This window comes from Staurois parvus, unplaced genomic scaffold (assembly GCF_062004578.1).
Source record: "Staurois parvus isolate SC_StPar_1 unplaced genomic scaffold, SC_StPar_1.0 ptg001432l, whole genome shotgun sequence".
NCBI classification, from domain to species: domain Eukaryota; kingdom Metazoa; phylum Chordata; class Amphibia; order Anura; family Ranidae; genus Staurois; species Staurois parvus.
This window is the reverse complement of record NW_028319228.1, coordinates 6,553,578-6,575,895: the sequence shown is the minus strand read 5'-3', so window position 1 is coordinate 6,575,895 and position 22,318 is coordinate 6,553,578. Positions and strand designations below refer to the sequence as shown.

At 40.7% G+C, this 22,318-nt stretch overlaps 1 protein-coding gene and 1 pseudogene across 1 annotated transcript in view; both read left to right on the top strand.

Annotated features, from left to right (window-relative positions):
• Positions 1–4,311: 4,311 nt before the first annotated feature.
• The window catches only part of CDC14B (cell division cycle 14B), a 149,812-nt gene continuing 131,805 nt past the window's right edge, over positions 4,312–22,318 (top strand). The window contains 1 exon segment of the mRNA XM_089662147.1: positions 4,312–4,777. Coding sequence (XP_089518273.1) covers positions 4,624–4,777 — 154 coding nt within the window. The 5' untranslated portion in view covers positions 4,312–4,623.
• LOC149436033 (uncharacterized) lies at positions 4,884–8,146 on the top strand (annotated as a pseudogene).

Sequence of the window (22,318 nt, the reverse complement as noted above, 5' to 3'; positions counted from 1 at the left end):
CACAGGAAGTGCACAACTATTTTTCACAAGCAATAAGGACCTATTCACACCATTGCAAGTGGTAACCACCAGTAATGCAGGTTAGTACACTGAGGTGTCATTCATTCTGCATGACACCCCAATATACCTTCCCAGCACACCTGCTAAACACTAACGTGTAGTTTGTTGCACTGCTAAAAATTCTGAAAAATATTTGGACTGTTGTGGTGTGCTAGGAAGCATTTCAAATGAATGGGCTGCCTGTATGCAACACATCGGACCGGACTAATGTAAATGGGCCACTGAAGTGTTACTAAACCCAGGACCCTGCATTCACTATATCTGGTCTCCCACAGTACACACAACATGGAAAAGCAGTTATTTTAGTAAATATAAACTGCTAAATAGCTTTCCTCATCTGCAATATATAGCAGTCTTGTGACTTCTATCAGTGTCAGGCTGGTTTTCATTCCCCTTTGACTGTCCTATAAGGCTGCATAACCCATGATCCTCTATCTGGACAGAGCTGATTGATCCTGTGCTGATCACATGCACCCTCACAAAGAAAAAAAAACCTCTCTAGCAATACACACCAAACTGAGCATGTGCAGAGTGCCTCCTTCCTAGAGCTCTGTACTATCAGCAGATGGACTAGGGGCCATAGAAGAAGGGGAGGATCATAGAAGACAGGATCAAACAGCCTTTTTACACAATGCAGAGAATTAACCCCTTCCACAGAGCTTTACTGCATATATGGACTGATTTTACTGTTGTGGGTTTAGTAAGAGAGGAATAGTGTTCCATTGTCAGTGAGGAGAAAAGTGCCCCATCTTTGGTGTCATTAGAAAGAATAGTCTATCATCATTGGTGTTAGTGGCAGGAATAGTTCCCCATTGTTGCTGTCAGTCAAAGGAACAATGCCTCTTCATTGGAGTCAATAAGAATAGTACCTTAATGTTGGTGTCAGTAGGATGAATAGGGCTCCATTGTTGGTGTCAGTGGGTGGAATAATATTCTGTCATTGGTGTCAGTGGGAGTAACAGTGTCCCATTATTAGTGGGTGTGAGAAAAATAGGTGTCAGTAGGCAGAATAGTGCTATAAGGGCCAGATAAAGGCTAGTTTGAGGCCCAATTCACTGTATGCACAGACATGCACACAATGAGGATGCATGTAAATAAGTAAACGCCTACTTCCATGGCTTTTTTATCTCTCAATAGGGGCAGGAACTCCCCCCTTCAGAATCACTTCTTATCTACACCCCTACCCACCTCCAGAGCACCATCCCCTGGTTCCTACCCACCTCCTGGTACCACTCCTTATAGAGAATACAGAGCCAAGTATCATTTTGTGGTGCTACGTAATTTGAATGGAATGTGTTAATGATAAAAAAAAACAGTAAAATAGATCCCCCGCAGCCAGCAGCAATAGACCCCCTCCAGCAACAACAGATTCACCCAGCAACAATGGACCCGGCAACAAAATACCACCCCCTAAACAACAGTTCCCAGCAGCAACAACAGATCCCCTAACAGCCAGCAGTAATAGACCCCCCCCCCCCGCAACAGTAGATCCCTTCCAGCAAAAATAGATCCCCCTCCAGCAACAACAGACCTCCCCAACAATAGACCACCATGCAAAAACAGATCCCCTCCAGTGACAAGAGATCCTCCAGCAGACAGCATCAACAGACCTTCCAGCACACCCCAGCACCCTTTGCCATTACATACATTCTGTGCTGCCCATATGGAAGAAAAATATATTTCAAATATATTTTAAAAATTTTCTTCCCAAATATATTGCCATATATTTGAAATGCTACAAATCTGGCCATATTCATTATATATATATATATATATATATATATATATATATATATATAGATCAAAAAACACACAGCGCCCAGGACCAATCTACTAACAAACAATTATAAGTGAAATGCTGCTGTGCATAGGTATATAAACCAAAACAAATTTTCCAATATAAACCAGTGCAAAACACAAATATTAAAATAATAAGTGAATATAAAATTATTATTTTATAAATGATCTTTAAAGTCCAGTGATAAACGTAAGTGACCACAAACCCATGACATAAAAACATTTTTTTATAAATCAAAAGTCCAGTGATCCCTAAAAAAACTTTCTCAAAAATAAACTTCAGTGCTTCAAATAATTCTTCCACCATCCACCAGTGCCGAAACCAACATAAACCGCACTCACCAGATAATGGTGAGTAAAACACCTTTCAGGATTATTAAGGGCTCCTGGACCCCCTTTGAGGACTCCTCTGTTTTCCACCTCAGATCTATGGGTATTTTCTCCACTTGTCTCCTCTCCACATCACCAAGTTCCAAAAAGGGAAAAAACACTAATAGTGTAATACTGTTATACCCCTTTTATAATTAATTCAAGCCAAACCACTCACATTTCATAGGATAAAAACCAGCATTTATTTAAGGACATCAATCGAATTTTCGAACAGCAAAATTAATTTCCACACCTCCTAGGAACTCACAGCCTTGTATGCAGCAGGATGACAGCCTTCATAAAAAACAAACTTCCGCCACTAGTCAAAATGGCCGCTTGGAACGCATCCCTCGGCGACCGGAAATGACGTCGGACATTCGGGAGACCAACCGGAGGCTCTCATCCTGCTGCATACAAGGCTGTGAGTTCCTAGGAGCTGTGGAAATTCGTTTTGCTGTTTGAAAATTCGATTGATGTCCTTAAATAAATGCTGGTTTTTATCCTATGAAATGTGAGTGGTTTGGCTTGAATTATAAAAGGGGTATAACAGTATTACACTATTAGTGTTTTTTCCCTTTTTGGAACTTGGTGATGTGGAGAGGAGACGAGTGGAGAAAATACCCATAGATCTGAGGTGGAAAATAGAGGAGTCCTCAAAGGGGGTCCAGGAGCCCTTAATAATCCTGAAAGGTGTTTTACTCACCATTATCTGGTGAGTGCGGTTTATGTTGGTTTTGGCACTGGTGGATGGTGAAAGAATTATTTGAAGCACTGAAATTTATTTTTGAGAAAGTTTTTTTAGGGATCACTGGACTTTTGATTTATAAAAAAAAAATTTTATGTCATGGGTTTGTGGTCACTTACCTTTATCACTGGACTTTAAAGATCATTTATAAAATAATAATTTTATATTCACTTATTATTTTAATATTTGTGTTTTGCGCTGGTTTATATTGGAAAATATATATATATATGTATGTATATACACACACACATACTTTATGTTGAAACGCGTTTTTATTACAAAATATGAAAAAATATTTTTAAAAATACATTTCAAATATACTGTATGTCTTTAAAAATACAAATCTACATTTTTGGAATGCATTTATAAGTATATGTAAAAATATATGTTAAAATTACTTTTTTATATGTCGAAAAAAATCTGAAGAATATATTTTTAAAACATTTATTTTTAAAAATATATATTTTAAAATATATTTTTCAGATTTTTTTTAACATATAAAAAAGTCACTTTAACATATTTTTTACATATATTTGTAAATGCATTCCAAAAATTTAGATTTGTATTTTTAAAGACATACAGTATATTTGAAATGTATTTTTAAAAATATTTTTCAGATATTTTGGAATAAAAACGCATTTCAACGTGATATATATATATATATACTTAAATATATTTTGAAATATATTGAATATTGCCAAAATTGTAGCATTTCAAATATATGGCAATATATTTGGTAAGAATATTTTTGGAATATATTTCAGATATATTTTTCTTCCATGTTGGTGATGCCAGAACTGCAATCCCGCTGAAATAAGTCCCTGCCTGCTCCAAGAATTCTGTGTTGGTGTACCTGTGCCCGGGATGTGAAGCACAGGGGTCCAACCTCCAGTGTGCATTAGGCCTTATGGGCTGCCCCAGCCTACGGTCACATTTGTTAGCTTGGTCTGTATATCTAAATATAGATAAAATGTAAATATAGAAGTGATGAACACACTAAATCCTAGGATTATACTGTATGTCTTGACATTTTCTGTACCCTCGTACAGTAAACACATACAAATGACAGAAGTTTGGTAGCACAAGATGCCACGACATAGATGAGCTAGCAGAACAAATGTCTGCAGGCTATGATGAGTGTGACAAGGAGTAGGATCGTAGCAGGACAGGCTGCGATGACTTCCATGGTGATCCTGCAGATGCACATGACATCTCTCTGCAGACACACTTCACATTGCCATGACATACACAACAAAGTGACACGCTGCTGGTGACGTCACCGACCCTCCGCCAATCACCAGCCCAGGTCTCCCCGCTGCCCTCCCACTCTGGCCCTGGTTTATGGACCAGCACAGCGGGCCAGTGAGGGGCGTGTGAGCGGCATGCTGGCCGGAGGTGCCCGGCTGCTCGGAGGATTTCTAGCACAGCAAAACAACAGCAGGGGGCGGAGGAGGAGGGGAGCACACAGCAGCTGGGTTCAGGGAACGGCTCTGTCACCAGCAACTGCGACGTGCGTGCTCATAGTTCTACTAGACGGACCGTCCCACTCAACAAGGGGCACCACCACAGCGCAGGGCCAGGGAGCCTGCTAAAGTCCTGCTCCACACTCACTTCTACCGGCTGACAGCTATGAGCAGCCTCTGCGGGGGACCATGAAAAGGAGGACCGAGAAGAGCACCGCAGGGAGCAAGAAGAGGGACCTAGGCTGGAGGAAGAAGGCGAAGGATGTGCTATGGGAGGACGAGGAGGAGCAGGACATGGAGGAGATGGAGGTTCCCGAGGAGGACATCCACATTAGTGTCACAGGTAAGGGGGGACAGCTGTAGAATCATCATCACAGCTAAGGGGGACATCTGTAGAACATCATCACAGGTAAGGGGGGACATCTACATTAACATCATCACAGGTAAGGGGGGACATCTACATTAACATCATCACAGGTAAGGGGGACATCTACATTAACATCATCACAGGTAAGGGGGACATCTACATTAACATCATCACAGGTAAGGGGGGACATCTACATTAACATCATCACAGGTAAGGGGGGACATCTACATTAACATCATCACAGGTAAGGGGGGACATCTACATTAACATCATCACAGGTAAGGGGGACATCTACATTAACATCATCACAGGTAAGGGGGACATCTACATTAACATCATCACAGGTAAGGGGGACATCTACATTAACATCATCACAGGTAAGGGGGGACATCTACATTAACATCATCACAGGTAAGGGGGACATCTACATTAACATCATCACAGGTAAGGGGGACATCTACATTAACATCATCACAGGTAAGGGGGGACATCTACATTAACATCATCACAGGTAAGGGGGGACATCTACATTAACATCATCACAGGTAAGGGGGGACATCTACATTAACATCATCACAGGTAAGGGGGACATCTACATTAACATCATCACAGGTAAGGGGGACATCTACATTAACATCATCACAGGTAAGGGGGACATCTACATTAACATCATCACAGGTAAGGGGGGACAGCTGTAGAATCATCATCACAGCTAAGGGGGACATCTGTAGAACATCATCACAGGTAAGGGGGGACATCTACATTAACATCATCACAGGTAAGGGGGGACATCTACATTAACATCATCACAGGTAAGGGGGGACATCTACATTAACATCATCACAGGTAAGGGGGACATCTACATTAACATCATCACAGGTAAGGGGGGACATCTACATTAACATCATCACAGGTAAGGGGGGGCATCTACATTAACATCATCACAGGTAAGGGGGGACATCTACATTAACATCATCACAGGTAAGGGGGACATCTACATTAACATCATCACAGGTAAGGGGGACATCTACATTAACATCATCACAGGTAAGGGGGACATCTACATTAACATCATCACAGGTAAGGGGGGACAGCTGTAGAATCATCATCACAGCTAAGGGGGACATCTGTAGAACATCATCACAGGTAAGGGGGACATCTACATTAACATCATCACAGGTAAGGGGGGACATCTACATTAACATCATCACAGGTAAGGGGGGACATCTGTAGAACATCATCACAGGTAAGGGGGGACATCTACATTAACATCATCACAGGTAAGGGGGGCACCTACATTAACATCATCACAGGTAAGGGGGGACATCTACATTAACATCATCACAGGTAAGGGGGGACATCTGTAGAACATCATCACAGGTAAGGAGGGGCACCTACATTATCATAATCACAGGTAAGGGGGGACACCTACATTATCATCATCACAGGTAAGGGGGGACATCTACATTAACATCATCACAGGTAAGGGGGGACATCTGTAGTACATCATCACAGGTAAGGGGGGACATCTGTAGAACATCATCACAGGTAAGGGGGGACATCTGTAGAACATCATCACAGGTAAGGGGGGACAGCTGTAAAATCATCATCACAGGTAAGGGGAGCATGTACATTATCATCATCTCAGATAAGGGGGACATCTGTAGAATCATCATCTCAGGTAAGGGGGGGGGGACATCTGTAGAATCATCATCACAGGTAAGGGGGGGGACATCTACATCATCATCATCACAGGTAAGGGGGGTCATCTGTAGAATCATCATCACAGGTAAGGGGGGACATCTACATTAGTATCACAGATAAAGGGAACATCTGTAAAATCATCACCACAGGTAAGAGGGACATCTATAGAATCATCATAGGTAAGGGGGAATATCTACCCTAGTATCACAGGTAAGGGGGGACATCTATAGAATCATCATCACAGGTAAGGGGGCATCTCTAGAATCATCATCACAGGTAAGAGGGCATCTATGGAATCATCATCATAGGTAAGAGGGCATCAATAGAATCATCACCATCACAAGTAAGGTGGGCATCTACATTAGTATCACAGGTAAGGGGGACATCTATAGAATAATCATCATAGGTAAGGGGGGCATCTACATTATTATCACAGGTAAGGGGGACATCTATAGAATAATCATCATAGGTAAGGTGGGCATCTACATTAGTATCACAGGTAAGGGGGACATCTATAGAATAATCATCATAGGTAAGGGGGGCATCTACATTAGTATAACAGGTAAGGGGGGACAGCTATAGAATCATCATCATAGGTTAGGAGGAAATCTACATGATCACCATCACAGGTAAGGAGGGGGGGGGGGTATATAGATTCATCATCATCATAGGGTAGGAGGACATCTACATTAGTATCACAGGTAAGGGGGCATGTATAGAATCATCATAGGTTAGGAGGACATGTACATTATCACCTCACAGGTAAGGGGGGCATGTATAGAATCATCATCATAGGTTAGGAGGACATGTACATTATCACCTTCACAGGTAAGGGGGGACATGTATAGAATCATCATCATAGGTTAGGAGGACATCTACATTAGTATCACAGATAAGTGGGAACATCTAAAGAATCATCATCACAGGTAAGAGGGGACATCTACATTAACATCATCACAGGTAAGGGGGGACATCTACATTAACATCATCACAGGTAAGGGGGGACATCTACATTAACATCATCACAGGTAAGGGGGGACATCTACATTAACATCATCACAGGTAAGGGGGGACATCTACATTAACATCATCACAGGTAAGGGGGACATCTACATTATCGTCATCACAGGAAAGAGGGACATCTACATTCTCATCATCACACTAGTTTCACATCTACATTAGTATCACAGGTAAAGACGACTTCTACATTAGTATCACAGGTAAGGGTGGCATCTACATTAGTATTACAGGTAAAGGTGACATCTATGTTAGTATTACAGGTAAAGATGACTTCTACATTAGTATCACAGGTAAGGGTGGCATCTATGTTAGTATCACAGGTAAGGGTGACATCTATGTTAGTATCACAGGTAAGGGTGACATCTATGTTAGTATTACAGGTAAAGGTGACATCTATGTTAGTATCACAGGTAAAAGTGACATCTATGTACCTATCACAGGTAAAGGTGATATCTATGTTAGTATCACAGGTAAGGGTGACATCTACATTAGTATCACAGGTAAGGGTGACATCTATGTTCCTATCACAGGTAAAGGTGATATCTATGTTAGTATCACAGGTAAAGGTGACCTCTACATTAGTATCACAGGTAAGAGGGGACATCTATATTAGTATCACAGGTAAAGGTGACCTCTACATTAGTATCACAGGTAAAGGTGACCTCTACATTAGTATCACAGGTAAAGGTGACCTCTACATTAATAGTACAGGTAAAGGTGACATCTACATTAGTATCACAGGTAAGAGGGGACATCTATATTAGTATCACAGGTAAAGGTGACCTCTACATTAATATTACAGGTAAAGGTGACCTCTACATTAATAGTACAGGTAAAGGTGACATCTACATTAGTATCACAGGTAAGAGGGGACATCTATATTAGTATCACAGGTAAAGGTGACCTCTACATTAGTATCACAGGTAAAGGTGACCTCTACATTAATATTACAGGTAAGAGGGGACATCTATATTAGTATCACAGATAAAGGTGACCTCTACATTAATATTACAGGTAAGAGGGGACATCTATATTAGTATCACAGGTAAAGGTGACCTCTACATTAGTATCACAGGTAAAGGTGACCTCTACATTAATATTACAGGTAAGAGGGGACATCTATATTAGTATCACAGGTAAAGGTGACCTCTACATTAATATTACAGGTAAGAGGGGACATCTATATTAGTATCACAGGTAAGAGGGGACATCTACATTAGTATCACAGGTAAGAGGGGACATCTATATTAGTATCACAGGTAAAGGTGACCTCTACATTAATATTACAGGTAAAGGTGACATCTACATTAGTATCACAGGTAAGAGGGGACATCTATATTAGTATCACAGGTAAAGGTGACCTCTACATTAATATTACAGGTAAAGGTGACATCTACATTAGTATCACAGGTAAAGGTGACCTCTACATTAATATTACAGGTAAGAGGGGACATCTATATTAGTATCACAGGTAAGAGGGGACATCTATATTAGTATTACAGGTAATGATGACATCTACACTAGTGTTACAGGTAAAGGTGATCTCTACCGGTGTGCTAAAAGGTTTGCATACCCTGGCAGAAATCATGAAATTTTGGCATTGATATTGGAAGTATGACCAATCATGCCAAAAAACTCTCTTTTATTTAAGGATAGTGATAAAATGAAGCCATTTATTATCACATAATTATTTGGCTCCTTTTTAAATCAAATTAAAGGTTAATTTCCCACATTTGTGGATTTTTAAATTGAAATTAGTGTCAGTGTATAAATAGCCAATGAGTTTGTTAGCTCTTACGTGGATGCACTGACTAGGCTAGATACTGAGCCATGGGGAGCAGAAAAGGACTGTCAAAAGACCTGCATAACAAGGTAGTAGAACTTTTATAAAGATGGAAAAGGATATGAAAAGATATTCAAAGCATTGAATATGTCAGTTAGTATTGTTCAATCCCCTATTAAGAAATGCAAAATTTGGGGATCTCTTGATACCAAGCCAAGGTTGGGTAGACCAAGAGAGATTGGAGCCACAGCTGGCACAAGCATTGTTCAGGATACAAATACAGACTGCTCAGGGAAAATATGGTGTGGTTGTTTCAAGGAGCACAATACAATACTTGAGCAAAAATTAACTACATGGTCGAGTTGCCAGAAAGAATGCCACAAAAAAGCTTGGTTACAATATGCCCGACAACACCTTGACACACCTCACAGCTTCTGGCACGCTGTAATCTGGAGTGACCAGACCAAAATAGACTTTTATGGTCACAACCATAAGCGCTATGTTGGGAGAGGGATCAACAAGGCCTATAGCAACAAGAATACAATCCCCACCTGTGAAGCATGGTGGTGGCTCACTGATGTGTTGGGTGTGTGTGAGCTCTAAAGACCCGGGGAATCTTGTAAAAATTGATGGCAAGATGAATGCATCATGTTATCAAAAAAATTCTGGCAGACAATTTGCATTCTACTACACGAAAGCTGCACATTGGACGCTCTTGGACTTTCCAGCATGACAAGGACCCTAAGCACAAGGCAAGTTTACCCTCCAGTGGTTACAACAGAAAAAGGTGAAAGTTCTGAAATGGCCATCACAGTCTCCTGGCCTTAATATCACTGATCCTCTCTGGGGAGATATCAAACATGCAGGTCATGCAAGACAACCAAAGAGTTTGCATGACCTGGAGGTATTTTGCCAAGACGAATGGGCAACTATTCCACCTGCAAGAATTTTGGGCTTTATGGATAACTATTACAAAAGACTGGATGCTATCATTGATGCTAAAGGGGGTAATACACAATATTAAGAACTAAGGGTATGCAGACGTTTGAACACGGGTCATTTCATTTGTTTTCTTGTTGCCATGTTTTGTTTTATGATTATGCCATTCTGTTATGACCTACAGCTGAACATGAATCCCATAACAAATAAAAGAAATGTGTTTTGTCTGCTCACTCATGTTTCCTTTAAAAATGGTACATACTGAATATTACATGGCTTGAGAGATCACAGGCACCAGGTTGCCATGGCAACTAGAACTTGCATCCTGGCTCCTGGGTTCACACACTGCCTCCCATAGACTTCAACAGGAAGACCCCTCCCATAGATTTCAATAGGAAGACCCCTCCCATAGATTTCAATGGGAAGACCCCTCCCATAGATTTCAATGGGAAGACCCCTCCCATAGATTTCAATGGGAAAACCCCTCCCATAGATTTCAACGGGAAAACCCCTCCCATAGATTTAAACGGGAAAACCCCTCCCATAGATTTCAATGTGAAAACCCCTCCCATAGATTTCAACGGGACAACGCCTCCCATAGACTTCAACGGGACAACGCCTTCCATAGACTTCTACGGGAAACCGCCTTCCATAGACTTCTACGGGAAACCGCCTTCCATGGACTTCAGCGGGAAAACGCCTTCCATGGACTTCAGCGGGAAAACGCCTTCCATAGACTTCAGCTGGAAAACGCCTTCCATAGACTTCAACGATGGGAAAAGGCCTCCCATAGACTTCAACGATGGGAAAAGGCCTCCCATAGACTTCAACGATGGGAAAAGGCCTCCCATAGATTTCAATGGGAAAACTCCTGTCAATAGCAATCCTATGTGAACACATATCTCTGCATGCCACTGTATTCTATCACTTGCAAGTCTGGAACGCACTGCTACAAACTCGTACAGACCTCTTTTCATAATTGCACTCAAAATACAATGCATGGAGATCATACCTGTGTGAACCACCTCAATAGGAAAACAAAATATTTAGCTTGTCATGCAAATCTGTGAGTTTCAAAACTAATCTATAATCGCATATGTGAACCAGAGCAGCTCCATTCACACCTGAGCATTTTGGGATTGCAGGAGAATCGTGATCGCAAAACGCAGGTTCAGGTGCCATTATTTTCAGTGGTGGCTAAAATGTGCGGTTTTGCCGTGATTTCCACGTAGCAAATCACATCGCGTGAAGTGTCGGGCACTGACAACCCACGCTACGCTAAAAACTTGGCTCCTAACTTTTTTAGCTGGCTCCTCAATTCAAAGCAAATTTGTCAAGCCCTGGTAAACCAATCCCAAGGGTATGCAAACTTTTGAACACAACTTTATATTAGTATCACAGGTTAGGGTGATATCTACATTAATGTCACAGGTAAGGGTGACATTACCATTATCACAGGTAAGGGTGGCATCTATGTTAGTATCACAGGTAAGGGTGACATCTATATTAGTATCACAGGTAAGGGTGACATCTATATTAGTATCACAGGTAAGGGTGGCATCTATGTTAGTATCACAGGTAAGGGTGACATCTATGTTAGTATCACAGGTAACGGTGACATCTATGTTAGTATCACAGGTAAAGGTGACATCTATGTTAGTATCACAGGTAACGGTGACATCTATGTTAGTATCACAGGTAACGGTGACATCTATGTTAGTATCACAGGTAAAGGTGACATCTATATTAGTATCACAGGTAAGGGTGACATCTATGTTAGTATCACAGGTAACGGTGACATCTATGTTAGTATCACAGGTAAAGGTGACATCTATATTAGTATCACAGGTAAGGGTGACATCTATGTTAGTATCACAGGTAAGGGTGACATCTATGTTAGTATCACAGGTAACGGTGACATCTATGTTAGTATCACAGGTAAAGGTGACATCTATATTAGTATCACAGGTAAGGGTGACATCTATGTTAGTATCACAGGTAAGGGTGACATCTATGTTAGTATCACAGGTAAGGGTGGCATCTATGTTAGTATCACAGGTAAAGGTGACATCTATGTTAGTATCACAGGTAAAGGTGACATCTATATTAGTATCACAGGTAAGGGTGACATCTATGTTAGTATCACAGGTAAGGGTGACATCTATATTAGTATCACAGGTAAGGGTGACATCTATATTACTATCACAGGTAAGGGTGGCATCTATGTTAGTATCACAGGTAAGGGTGACATCTATGTTAGTATCACAGGTAACGGTGACATTAACATTATCACAGGTAAAGGTGACATCTATGTTAGTATCACAGGTAAAGGTGACATCTATATTAGTATCACAGGTAAGGGTGGCATCTATGTTAGTATCACAGGTAACGGTGACATTAACATTATCACAGGTAAAGGTGACATCTATGTTAGTATCACAGGTAAGGGTGGCATCTATGTTAGTATCACAGGTAACGGTGACATTAACATTATCACAGGTAAAGGTGACATCTATGTTCGTATCACAGGTAAGGGTGACATCTATGTTAGTATCACAGGTAAGGGTGACATCTATGTTAGTATCACAGGTAAGGGTGACATCTATGTTAGTATCACAGGTAAGGGTGACATCTGTATTAGTCTCACAGGTCAGGATGAACACTCCATATAAGGTACAAACAAGGTCATGAATGGGTCGGGCTCGTAGCATGAAGAAAGACATATTGAAATGATTGTAGTCTGGAGTGGACAATCTAGTTTAACTGTATGGGCTAAATGACCACTTTGGGGTTTACATATGGAAAGTGTGATAACAAGGCCTTGGCTTCACTCCCAACTCTTCACTGCACTTGGGAGCCAATTGGTTTTTATAGAGCCACAAGAAATCTTTGTCTTACCACTTTATTCATTCATAAGGTCCTTTGTGATAACAGAGTATGGCAGCAGGAGGCAGAGTATAGTAGACAGATGTGCACTAAAACTTTGGGAAGGGAAGGTGTGAAGGTATTAAGCATACTACTATACAGTAGTGACTTTGTAACTAAAAGACCCTGGATGTACTCCACTGAATGTAATGCAATGCAGCTCACATTGCTTTACATTCTTACCTGGGTATGCTGGCTGGGGACACAGAGAGGTGGACCTGGAAGTGACATCAAACACAACGCATTTCGGGTCAGCAACAAGGAAGGAAGGAGAGCGGATGTGAGTTCGCTGTGCTCCTTCCCCTCTACCTGGCATCACCCGCTATGTTGGTCCTGGGCCCACAGATAGGCAAGCGGAGCCTGGGATACATGGAGGGGTATGTGGGGGGGTGGGTGCCATTACCGGGGGTGTGTGGAAGCAACCAGGCTGCAGCGGAGCCGCCCAAATGCTTCCATCTGACAGGCAGGAATCTGCTTGTCAGATTTACACACAATTCACTGACTGTAGCCACCGGAAAAGGTTGTAAACCCAACCCCCCCACCCCCCCCCCCCCCCACCCCCCCAGGTCAGGTCCGTACTGTGCATGGACCTGGCAGCAAAAGGGTTAAGGCAGTATTAAACCCACAAGCAAACGTTTATTTTATTGCAGCTTACCAATTTTAGATGTGATGGCTGTATTAGCTTTCTTTTTTAGGGCCAGTTCACACTACATGCGTTTCAGTTGCTTTTTTTTGCATCCAAAACGCACAGAAAGTAGGTTATATAGTTGTCAATGTCATAGTTCACATCAGTGCTTGCAGTTCCACTGCGTTCCAGTTGCAGAAAAAAAAGTAGAACATGCTGCATTTTTTCTGCACAGAACTGTACTGGAATTTGGTAAAATGCATCATAAATGCACTGGAATGCACATGTCCCTATTTAACTTGAAGAAAAAGAGGGGAAAAATGAACTGGACTGCATAAAAAATGCACTGGAATGCACCAAAAACACGTCAAAAACGCAAATGCAAAAACGCTTCTGGACTGCGTTTCTGTAGTGTGAACCGGCCCCTTAGGCTTCTTTCTTCTGTTTTCATCTGCTGATTCAGCCATTGACTTTGTTTCTCAGAAGTTCAAGCACTCCAGCAGAATGTATCAGTTTATTTGGATCAGTGAAACCATTTATAGGGGTGACTAAAATGATCATCTTTTATTTATTCATGCAAAACCTTTAACTCGTGGGAAAAAAAGTTTTCTGTAACTAATTATAATGTGTTAGCTGAAGTTTGGCTGCAATTTTTGTTATTGTATTTAAACCTGCCAATACATTTAACACTACCATACTGACAGTGCTGTTGTTTCCTGTGTTCTGTGCTCATTCTTAAAGAGTGGGGTCTCACTATTACATGAGGTGTGTTATTGGCCTGATCACGGGGGGAAAAGCCTAATGCAGCCACCACATCTAAGGATTGGTAAGCTGCAATATAATACACTTTGATTTTGGGATTCATACCACTGTAATCATTTTGTCATTTTATATATAGTTTAGATGTTTTATCCAGAGCACTGCTGTAGGCTAGTAGTGTACTGACTATGCTGACAGGTTTCCTGTAACTGTCCTTGATTTAGGCATACTTTGTTAAAACCAACGACATGTATTGTCACAGGTGACACTGCTAGCAGCTACAGAGAACATTAGCCTGGGGGCTTATCAAAATTTTTCTATGGGGTCTCATGATTCCTGGTTGTGCCTCTGTTCTTCCCTATTCTTGGATGCTTTCAGCTTTGTGTTTTTGGTCATTATTCTGTTGAAGGACCCATGACTTGCGATTAAGACCGTTTTCTGACACTCAGCAGTACATTCTGTTCTAGAATTCCTCAATAGCCTTGAGATTTCATTGTGTTCTGCATACATTCAAGGCACCCCATGCCAAATGCAGCAAAGCAGTCTCAAAACGTAACTGAGCCACTTCCATGTCTTTTCCAGAAAATAACCTATGCAGTTAAGGGGTCGCAATAGAGATTTGTTAAATGTTCATTACTTTTAATATACCTGTGGGCCATTTGGGTACTGGAAGCCAGGCTGAAAAACTTCCAGTTAGCAACCTCCATGTCCTGCCTTGTTGCTAGGATGCAAACCTCCATGTCCTGCCTTGTTGCTAGTATGCAAACCTCCATGTCCTGCCTTGTTGCTAGTATGCAAACCTCCATGTCCTGCCTTGTTGCTAGTATGCAAACCTCCATGTCTTGCCTTGTTGCTAGTTTGCAAACCTCCATGTCCTGCCTTGTTGCTAGTATGCAAACCTCCATGTCCTGCCTTGTTGCTAGTATGTAAACCTCCATGTCCTGCCTTGTTGCTAGTATGCAGACCTCCATGTCCTGCCTTGTTGCTAGTATGCAAACCTCCATGTCCTGCCTTGTTGCTAGTATGCAGACCTCCATGTCCTGCCTTGTTGCTAGTATGCAAACCTCCATGTCCTGCCTTGTTGCTAGTATGCAGACCTCCATGTCCTGCCTTGTTGCTAGTATGCAAACCTCCATGTCCTGCCTTGTTGCTAGGATGCAAACCTCAATGTCCTGCCTTGTTGCTAGGATGCAAACTTCCATGTCCTGCCTTGTTGCTAGGATGCAAAACCATTCTGTAATGTTAGAGTTGAGCATTTAGTGGTTTTCATGTCCTAGCAACAAGGTATATTGGACAAGGTTCCAGGGGGGGAAATGGCCTACAGATATGACAATAAAATAACATTTTACAAAGCTGTATTGTTTTTTTTTAAGTGGAACTGCACTGCTTCTGTGCACCACAAACCAAAAATGCAATTTAATTGATTGTTAATACTCAAAGCAAACTCCCCCATATATCCATGTCTCCATGATTTATTTTGCTGAAACATCATTTTGAAAAACACCCCTGGCATTTCTGGCAGTGTCCATCTTGATTAAGGGCAGATGATTAATGTAGCATTTACTTCCTGGAATCCATCTGCCCTTAGCTCAGGTGTTGGCTGGGTCCACATTTCTCTGTGCGGTTGCATGGATTTTCGTACGGATCCGCAGCGGCACCACCCGCACAGATGTGAACCTAGGGTTAAGGGCTGTTGGATAGAAATGGACTGCCGGTCCATTTCCATCCAACTGTCATCCAATCCGCCAGATGGATGGGGAACGGATCCCCATTTGTCTATTTTTAGCTGACAGGATTGGTTCAGATGCTCTCATAGAGAGCAATGGAGCGTCCAATTGGGTCTGCTTGAAAAACAAACAGGTGTACTTGATCAGTCCGCTCCTCTGAAAGGGGTCTAACTGGATCAACATAAGTATGCAATAAAGATTGTGTCTGGAGTTCAGCTTTTTGCTACATGACTTTCTCAGCCTTTTCAACAGAGGGGAATCCTTGAAATAACTTTCCGATCTCAGGGAACCCCTGTTAAAAATGACTATATCTACAACTCATGATACATTAGTGTGATGGTTAGGAAGAGTGCCCCATACAGTTGTGATCATTGGGAAGAATTCCCCCCTTTCAGATAATAGGTGTCAGTGGGAACTTATCTAAAAGACAAAAATTGGTCATTGTTCAAGGTACCCCTAGCAACCTTTGGAGGACCCTAGGGTTTCTCCAAACCCTGATTTAAAGTGTAAGTTCACCTTTAGCAACATTTTCCAATAAGCCTCCCTATGCAATTCCAAATTCCCTGAATAGAACATACTAGCGCTTCTCCTTTTTTTTTTTTTTTCACATCCTGCCTGACCTGCTCCTATTCCTATTATACATGCAGCTGGGTCAGGCAGGGCACCTCTCCATAAAAACTGATGGTCCCTTGATGCCGGTCCATCCTGCAGTGTGAAAGACACTTCACTGGTGTGTCCTCTAGCACCTGCTACAGGGCGTTCAAACAGTGCACTCTCTTCTTTTCTAGAAGAGGAAGGAAGCATGCATGCATGCAGTTTGAATGGATCGGAGTGCCCGGTAGGTGACACACAACTGTAGCACCCTGCTCGTTCTGCAAAACGCCAGGATGGGGGGGGGGGGTTGAGGGCCATCGTTTTGTGGACAGGTCCCCCCCAGCTGCAGTAAAATGAAAGTAGCTGCAGCATTTGAAAAAAAAAAAAAAGGAACGCTGGTATGTTCTATTAAGGAGATCTAAAATTGGAATAGAGGCTTTTTGGAAAATGTTGCTGAAGGTTGAATTTACACTTTAAATCTGCATGCCATATTGGTCAAATTTTGCTGTGTGATTCTAAAACTTTCTGTTAAAGAATCAGGTGTATGCATCCAACACTGTTTTATGTAATACTGCATGATTTCTTTTTTTATAGATAGTAAAAATTCCAAGACACTCAGCTTGTTCCAGACAATTCACTGATGTAGGAAAACTGGCATTTCATATGCAACAAGAGCCTTCATTGTCCATAGCTTCACTGTTTATAAATTTGAGAGACTGATTTATTGGGCATTTAAGAAAGGGTTTATTATATGTAGGATTATTTTTACTTGGTTTGAAAATATGTGTACATTTGTTATCTGTATTATGTAAATTAAATTCTGTTACCTTATGCAGGCCAGGATTTCCAGTTAAATAGCTAAATCTTCCGTTAGCTAGAGTAGAGTGAAGCATTGTTTGCATTCAATGAATCGGTGTCATTTATACAGTAATATTGCTGAACTCTCTGTATACACCTAATTGATATTTACATTAAAAGTACCTATTGAGTGTCACTGAGTTTAGCAAACGTATCTGAAATAAGAGTCACTACCATGCAAATACCTCTTTACCAAAGTGGTATTTGCCATTAAGTCTGTGATAACAGGTAATAGCAGCATCCAACATGTTGTGTATGAAGCACCAGAGACACATCTAGGATATGTGTGAGGTAGTGGTTAGTAAATAACAGCTGCAGGGCAGAGGAGCTCTGGAAGTGGCCATGGTAAATATACAGTACTGTGCAAACCTTATGGACAGGTGTGAAAAAATGCTGTAAATTAAGAATGCTTTCAGAAATAGAGGTGTTAATAGTTTATTTTTATCAATTAACAAAATGAGTACAAATAAAGTAAAGAGATCCAGATCAAATCAATATTTGGCGTGGCCACCCATTGCATTCAAAACAGTATCAATTCTAGATGCACATGCACAACATTTTTGAAGGAACTTAGCCAGTAGTTTAAACTATGAATGGGGTATGTAGCGCTAGAGAACAGATAATAAACACGGGACTGTTTATGATATGAAGTACCAATACAGCAGTTCATATAATAGTTCATATATTCCAGCCTGAAAAAATGGAAATGATCCAATGATGTTCCAGATCACAAACGATGAAATAAGAGAAATTAGTGAGGTTGTGCGCTTACCACAAATACACACAATATGAGCATTGTATGTAATTAACAGCAACCGGGCATCATGGTCTGGTCAACAGCCTGGGCACCATCTGGTCATATATGGACATCCGGGTCACAGGTACAACGCTATCCAGGCCCCTTCTGGCTTTCAAATCCAAAACGCCACCTTGCATAAGCTCATTACAAACGAGCCGGGAGGCAAGAAAGCGCTAATAGTAAAGTACGTTTATTTAAGAACACAAGACAAAAACCAAGCAACCAGGACTCACATTGATATAATATAAATCCAGGCCCACATAGATCAGCTTTCAAAAAAGGGGGGTTTGTGAAAAGAGATTCACAGAAAAGCGGCTACATTATGAATAGACCGTGACACTCAGAAAATTTTCCAAAAATTATGCTTTATTACACAGATATAAATATGACATATGGGCATTCGCCCTGGTTTACCATCACCTCAGTATGAGACAATAACACACAGACCTAAAACCATATAAAATGACATCAAGACCGGTCTAAATGTATGTGCAACAGAAAAAGTGACTGCAAGAGTCTAATATCTCTGTAGTACAAACACATAGGTAAACACTTCCCTAAAGAGGTGTATCCAAAAATTATACCATAGGTATACCATAATATTAAATAATGAATTTACACCAATATCATAATGGTGAGTCCCGGACAGGGAATCCAAAAATTATACTATGGATATACGTATATCACATGTATCACATGTATGAAATGCAGTAAGCACAATAAGCGCAAAGAGGGGAACTACTAAACAAACCAAATTTAGACGTGATTTAAAAGACTGGGAAACAGGTGAGATATTTGATCTCACTACAAAAAGAAGTAGAAGTCGATCTAAACGAAGAGGTTTTCGTTCACACTCTAGATCAATGGGAGAAACCATGTCTAGTGAAAGTGAGTCTGAAAACCTTGGAAAGTCTGTTTCTTTTTTAGACCAACAAAATGGAGAACCTCCTCATATCCATCAATCACAGATGGGAAGAGGATCCAAAAAGAAAGTAGAGGAATCCTTAAAAAACAAACATCAGGAGGACAAGGGCAGAACAAGAAGTCAGAGGAGGTAGTAGAAGAGAATATTCATGACAAAAAGGTAATTAATTTGGCCAATTTTCCACTCAAAAGGGAACATATCTCTCTATTAAACAAAGGTATGTCCTTCTCACCAGTGACCCCCATGGACGAGTTCGAGGTATTCAAGGATGTGAACTTATTTCTAAGAAAAGTCTTCTTGAGAATGATACATGGTAATCCTACCATTTTGGAGGATATGGCCTCCGACTCGTCCATGGAGGACCGCAAGATACTGGATATGTTGATATCTCTCATAGAGGAAAATGAGGATGGTGATGAAAGTATAACAGACTTGGATAATTCCAACAATATAATTAGAAAGGTTGATCTAAATATTAGATCGACAAAAATGCCGAAAATTCGTTCCAATATGAGGATCTCGACATTTCTAGATTTTGTCGCTGATGACCTTAAAAATCTTGAGTGGAAAATGCCAATTGGCGATAACCTTACCAAAAAAGAAAGAAAAGCTCTTAAAGAACTAAAAGAGACCAAAGATATTGTCATTAAGAGAAGTGATAAAGGGGGCAATGTAGTGATTTTGAATGAACAAGACTATGTCAGGGAGGTGAAGCGCTTATTGAGTGACTCATCCACATATAGGAAAGTGACTGCGAATCCTTTCCATCTGGTGGTTAAAAAATTAAATTCCATTTTGACACTAGGAAAAGAAGTGGGTTTGTTAACTAAGAAAGAATATGACTATTTGAGAACTGAAGAATTCAATCACCCTACGTTTTACATTATCCCTAAAATACATAAAAACCAGGAAAACCCTCCAGGTAGACCTATTGTTTCAGCCATTAATGGTCCCCTAGATAAAACAGGGAAATATATAGATTTGTTTCTTAAGGATATGGTTCCGAATCTCCCCTCCTATGTGAGGGACACTAAGGATGTGTTGGCTAAGATTGAGAATATGACCATTAAGGATAACTCCATTCTAGTGGGAATAGATGTGGAATCACTTTACACCTCTATCCCACATGAATGTGGCGTGAGATCAGTCTCCTATTTTCTTGAAAAAACATATCCTACTTTGGGAGGACAGAATGAATTCATTAGTGAGTTATTGGAGTTTGCTTTAAAACATAACTTTTTTCAATTTAATAATACCTTCTATCAACAAACTAGAGGTACTAGTATGGGAGCACCGTGGGCTCCGGCCTACGCATGTCTCCATTTGGGGTTTTGGGAGGAACAGGTTGTCTTTAAATCATCAAGATTTCTTGCTAATGTCCAGATCTGGTTAAGATATATAGATGATGTGTTCCTTGTGTGGCAAGGAACATCTGAGGAATTAAAATCATTTTTGGGAGAGTTAAATCAGAACTCCTTCAATATTGGACTTACATATATATGTGATGAAAGATGTATTTCTTTTCTGGATCTGGAGATTAGACTTGAAAATGGAAAACTCCTCACTAAGACATATAGGAAACCTACTGCTGCCAATACCCTATTAGAGGCAAGAAGCTACCATCCACGTTCACTGATCTCAGGGATTCCAGTGGGACAGTTTTTGAGATGTCGGAGAAACTGCTCAAACATCAATGATTTTAAAATAGAAGCTCAGGATCTCTATAAAAGATTTAGGGAAAGGGGGTATTCCCACTCCCAAATTAGAAATGCTCGGAGACGGGCATATCAAACTGATCGTGAGGATTTATTATCCACCAAAAAGGAAGTGAAGGCTAGATTGAGTGATCAGCCTGTGAGAATGATTACTCAATTTGGAGCTCAATGGCAAGATGTTAAATTAATATTGGGAAAACACTGGAAGATTCTTACTCAATGCCCCAGGTTGAGCAAGATTGTAGGTGAACGTCCCCAGATGGTAGCAAGAAGAGCACCAAACCTTGGTGACCTCCTTATTCATTCAGATTATCAACCATTAAAACGAACAACATGGTTAAAATCACGTACCAAGGGGATGTTTAAATGTGGAAAATGTCAAATCTGCAAATATGTGGATCGCACGGATTCCTTTTATGATTCAGGAAATAACACTCACTATAAGATTCAGAGTCTTATAAACTGTTCCACAGTAAGGGTATTATATATCTTAACCTGTCCCTGCAAAAAGATGTATGTAGGTAAGACTAAAAGACAACTTAAAGTAAGAATTGGTGAACACTTTAGAGATATTAGATCAAATGATCCTGATAGTAACCTTGCCCAACATTACGCTAAATATCATGGAGGTAAACTGGACGGCACTAAAGTAAAAGGTTTCTATGCACTGCACTTCCCACAGAGGAGAGGTGATTTTGATAGAGAACTGCTTAAAAAGGAGAAACATTGGATATATAAACTTGATACACTGTACCCTAAGGGGTTAAATGTGGAATGTGATCTCCAAGTGTTTTTGGAAAAATAGGTTTATGGGACTGTGTACCGGTGTTGGGAATATTAATGAAAATATGGATGATCTTACGATATGAGTTTTTTATATAGCTCTAAACAATGCAAAAGGACTTAATATCTGGTTAAATGTTCCTTAATACCTTCTGTCTCTGAACAATGACCATACCATAGGATGGATGTTAAAAAACTGGGGTATTTCTGTTATTATGACCCTCATGTGAATTTTTAGATTATATTGCCATCTTGTGGTATTTGTTGGTATTTTCTGATAATTGATATTGTCTCCCCCAAAAAACCCGATTCAGTAGGTGGAACTGTTGATTCTCTGATTTACTGCCATGTGGCGGTTAGT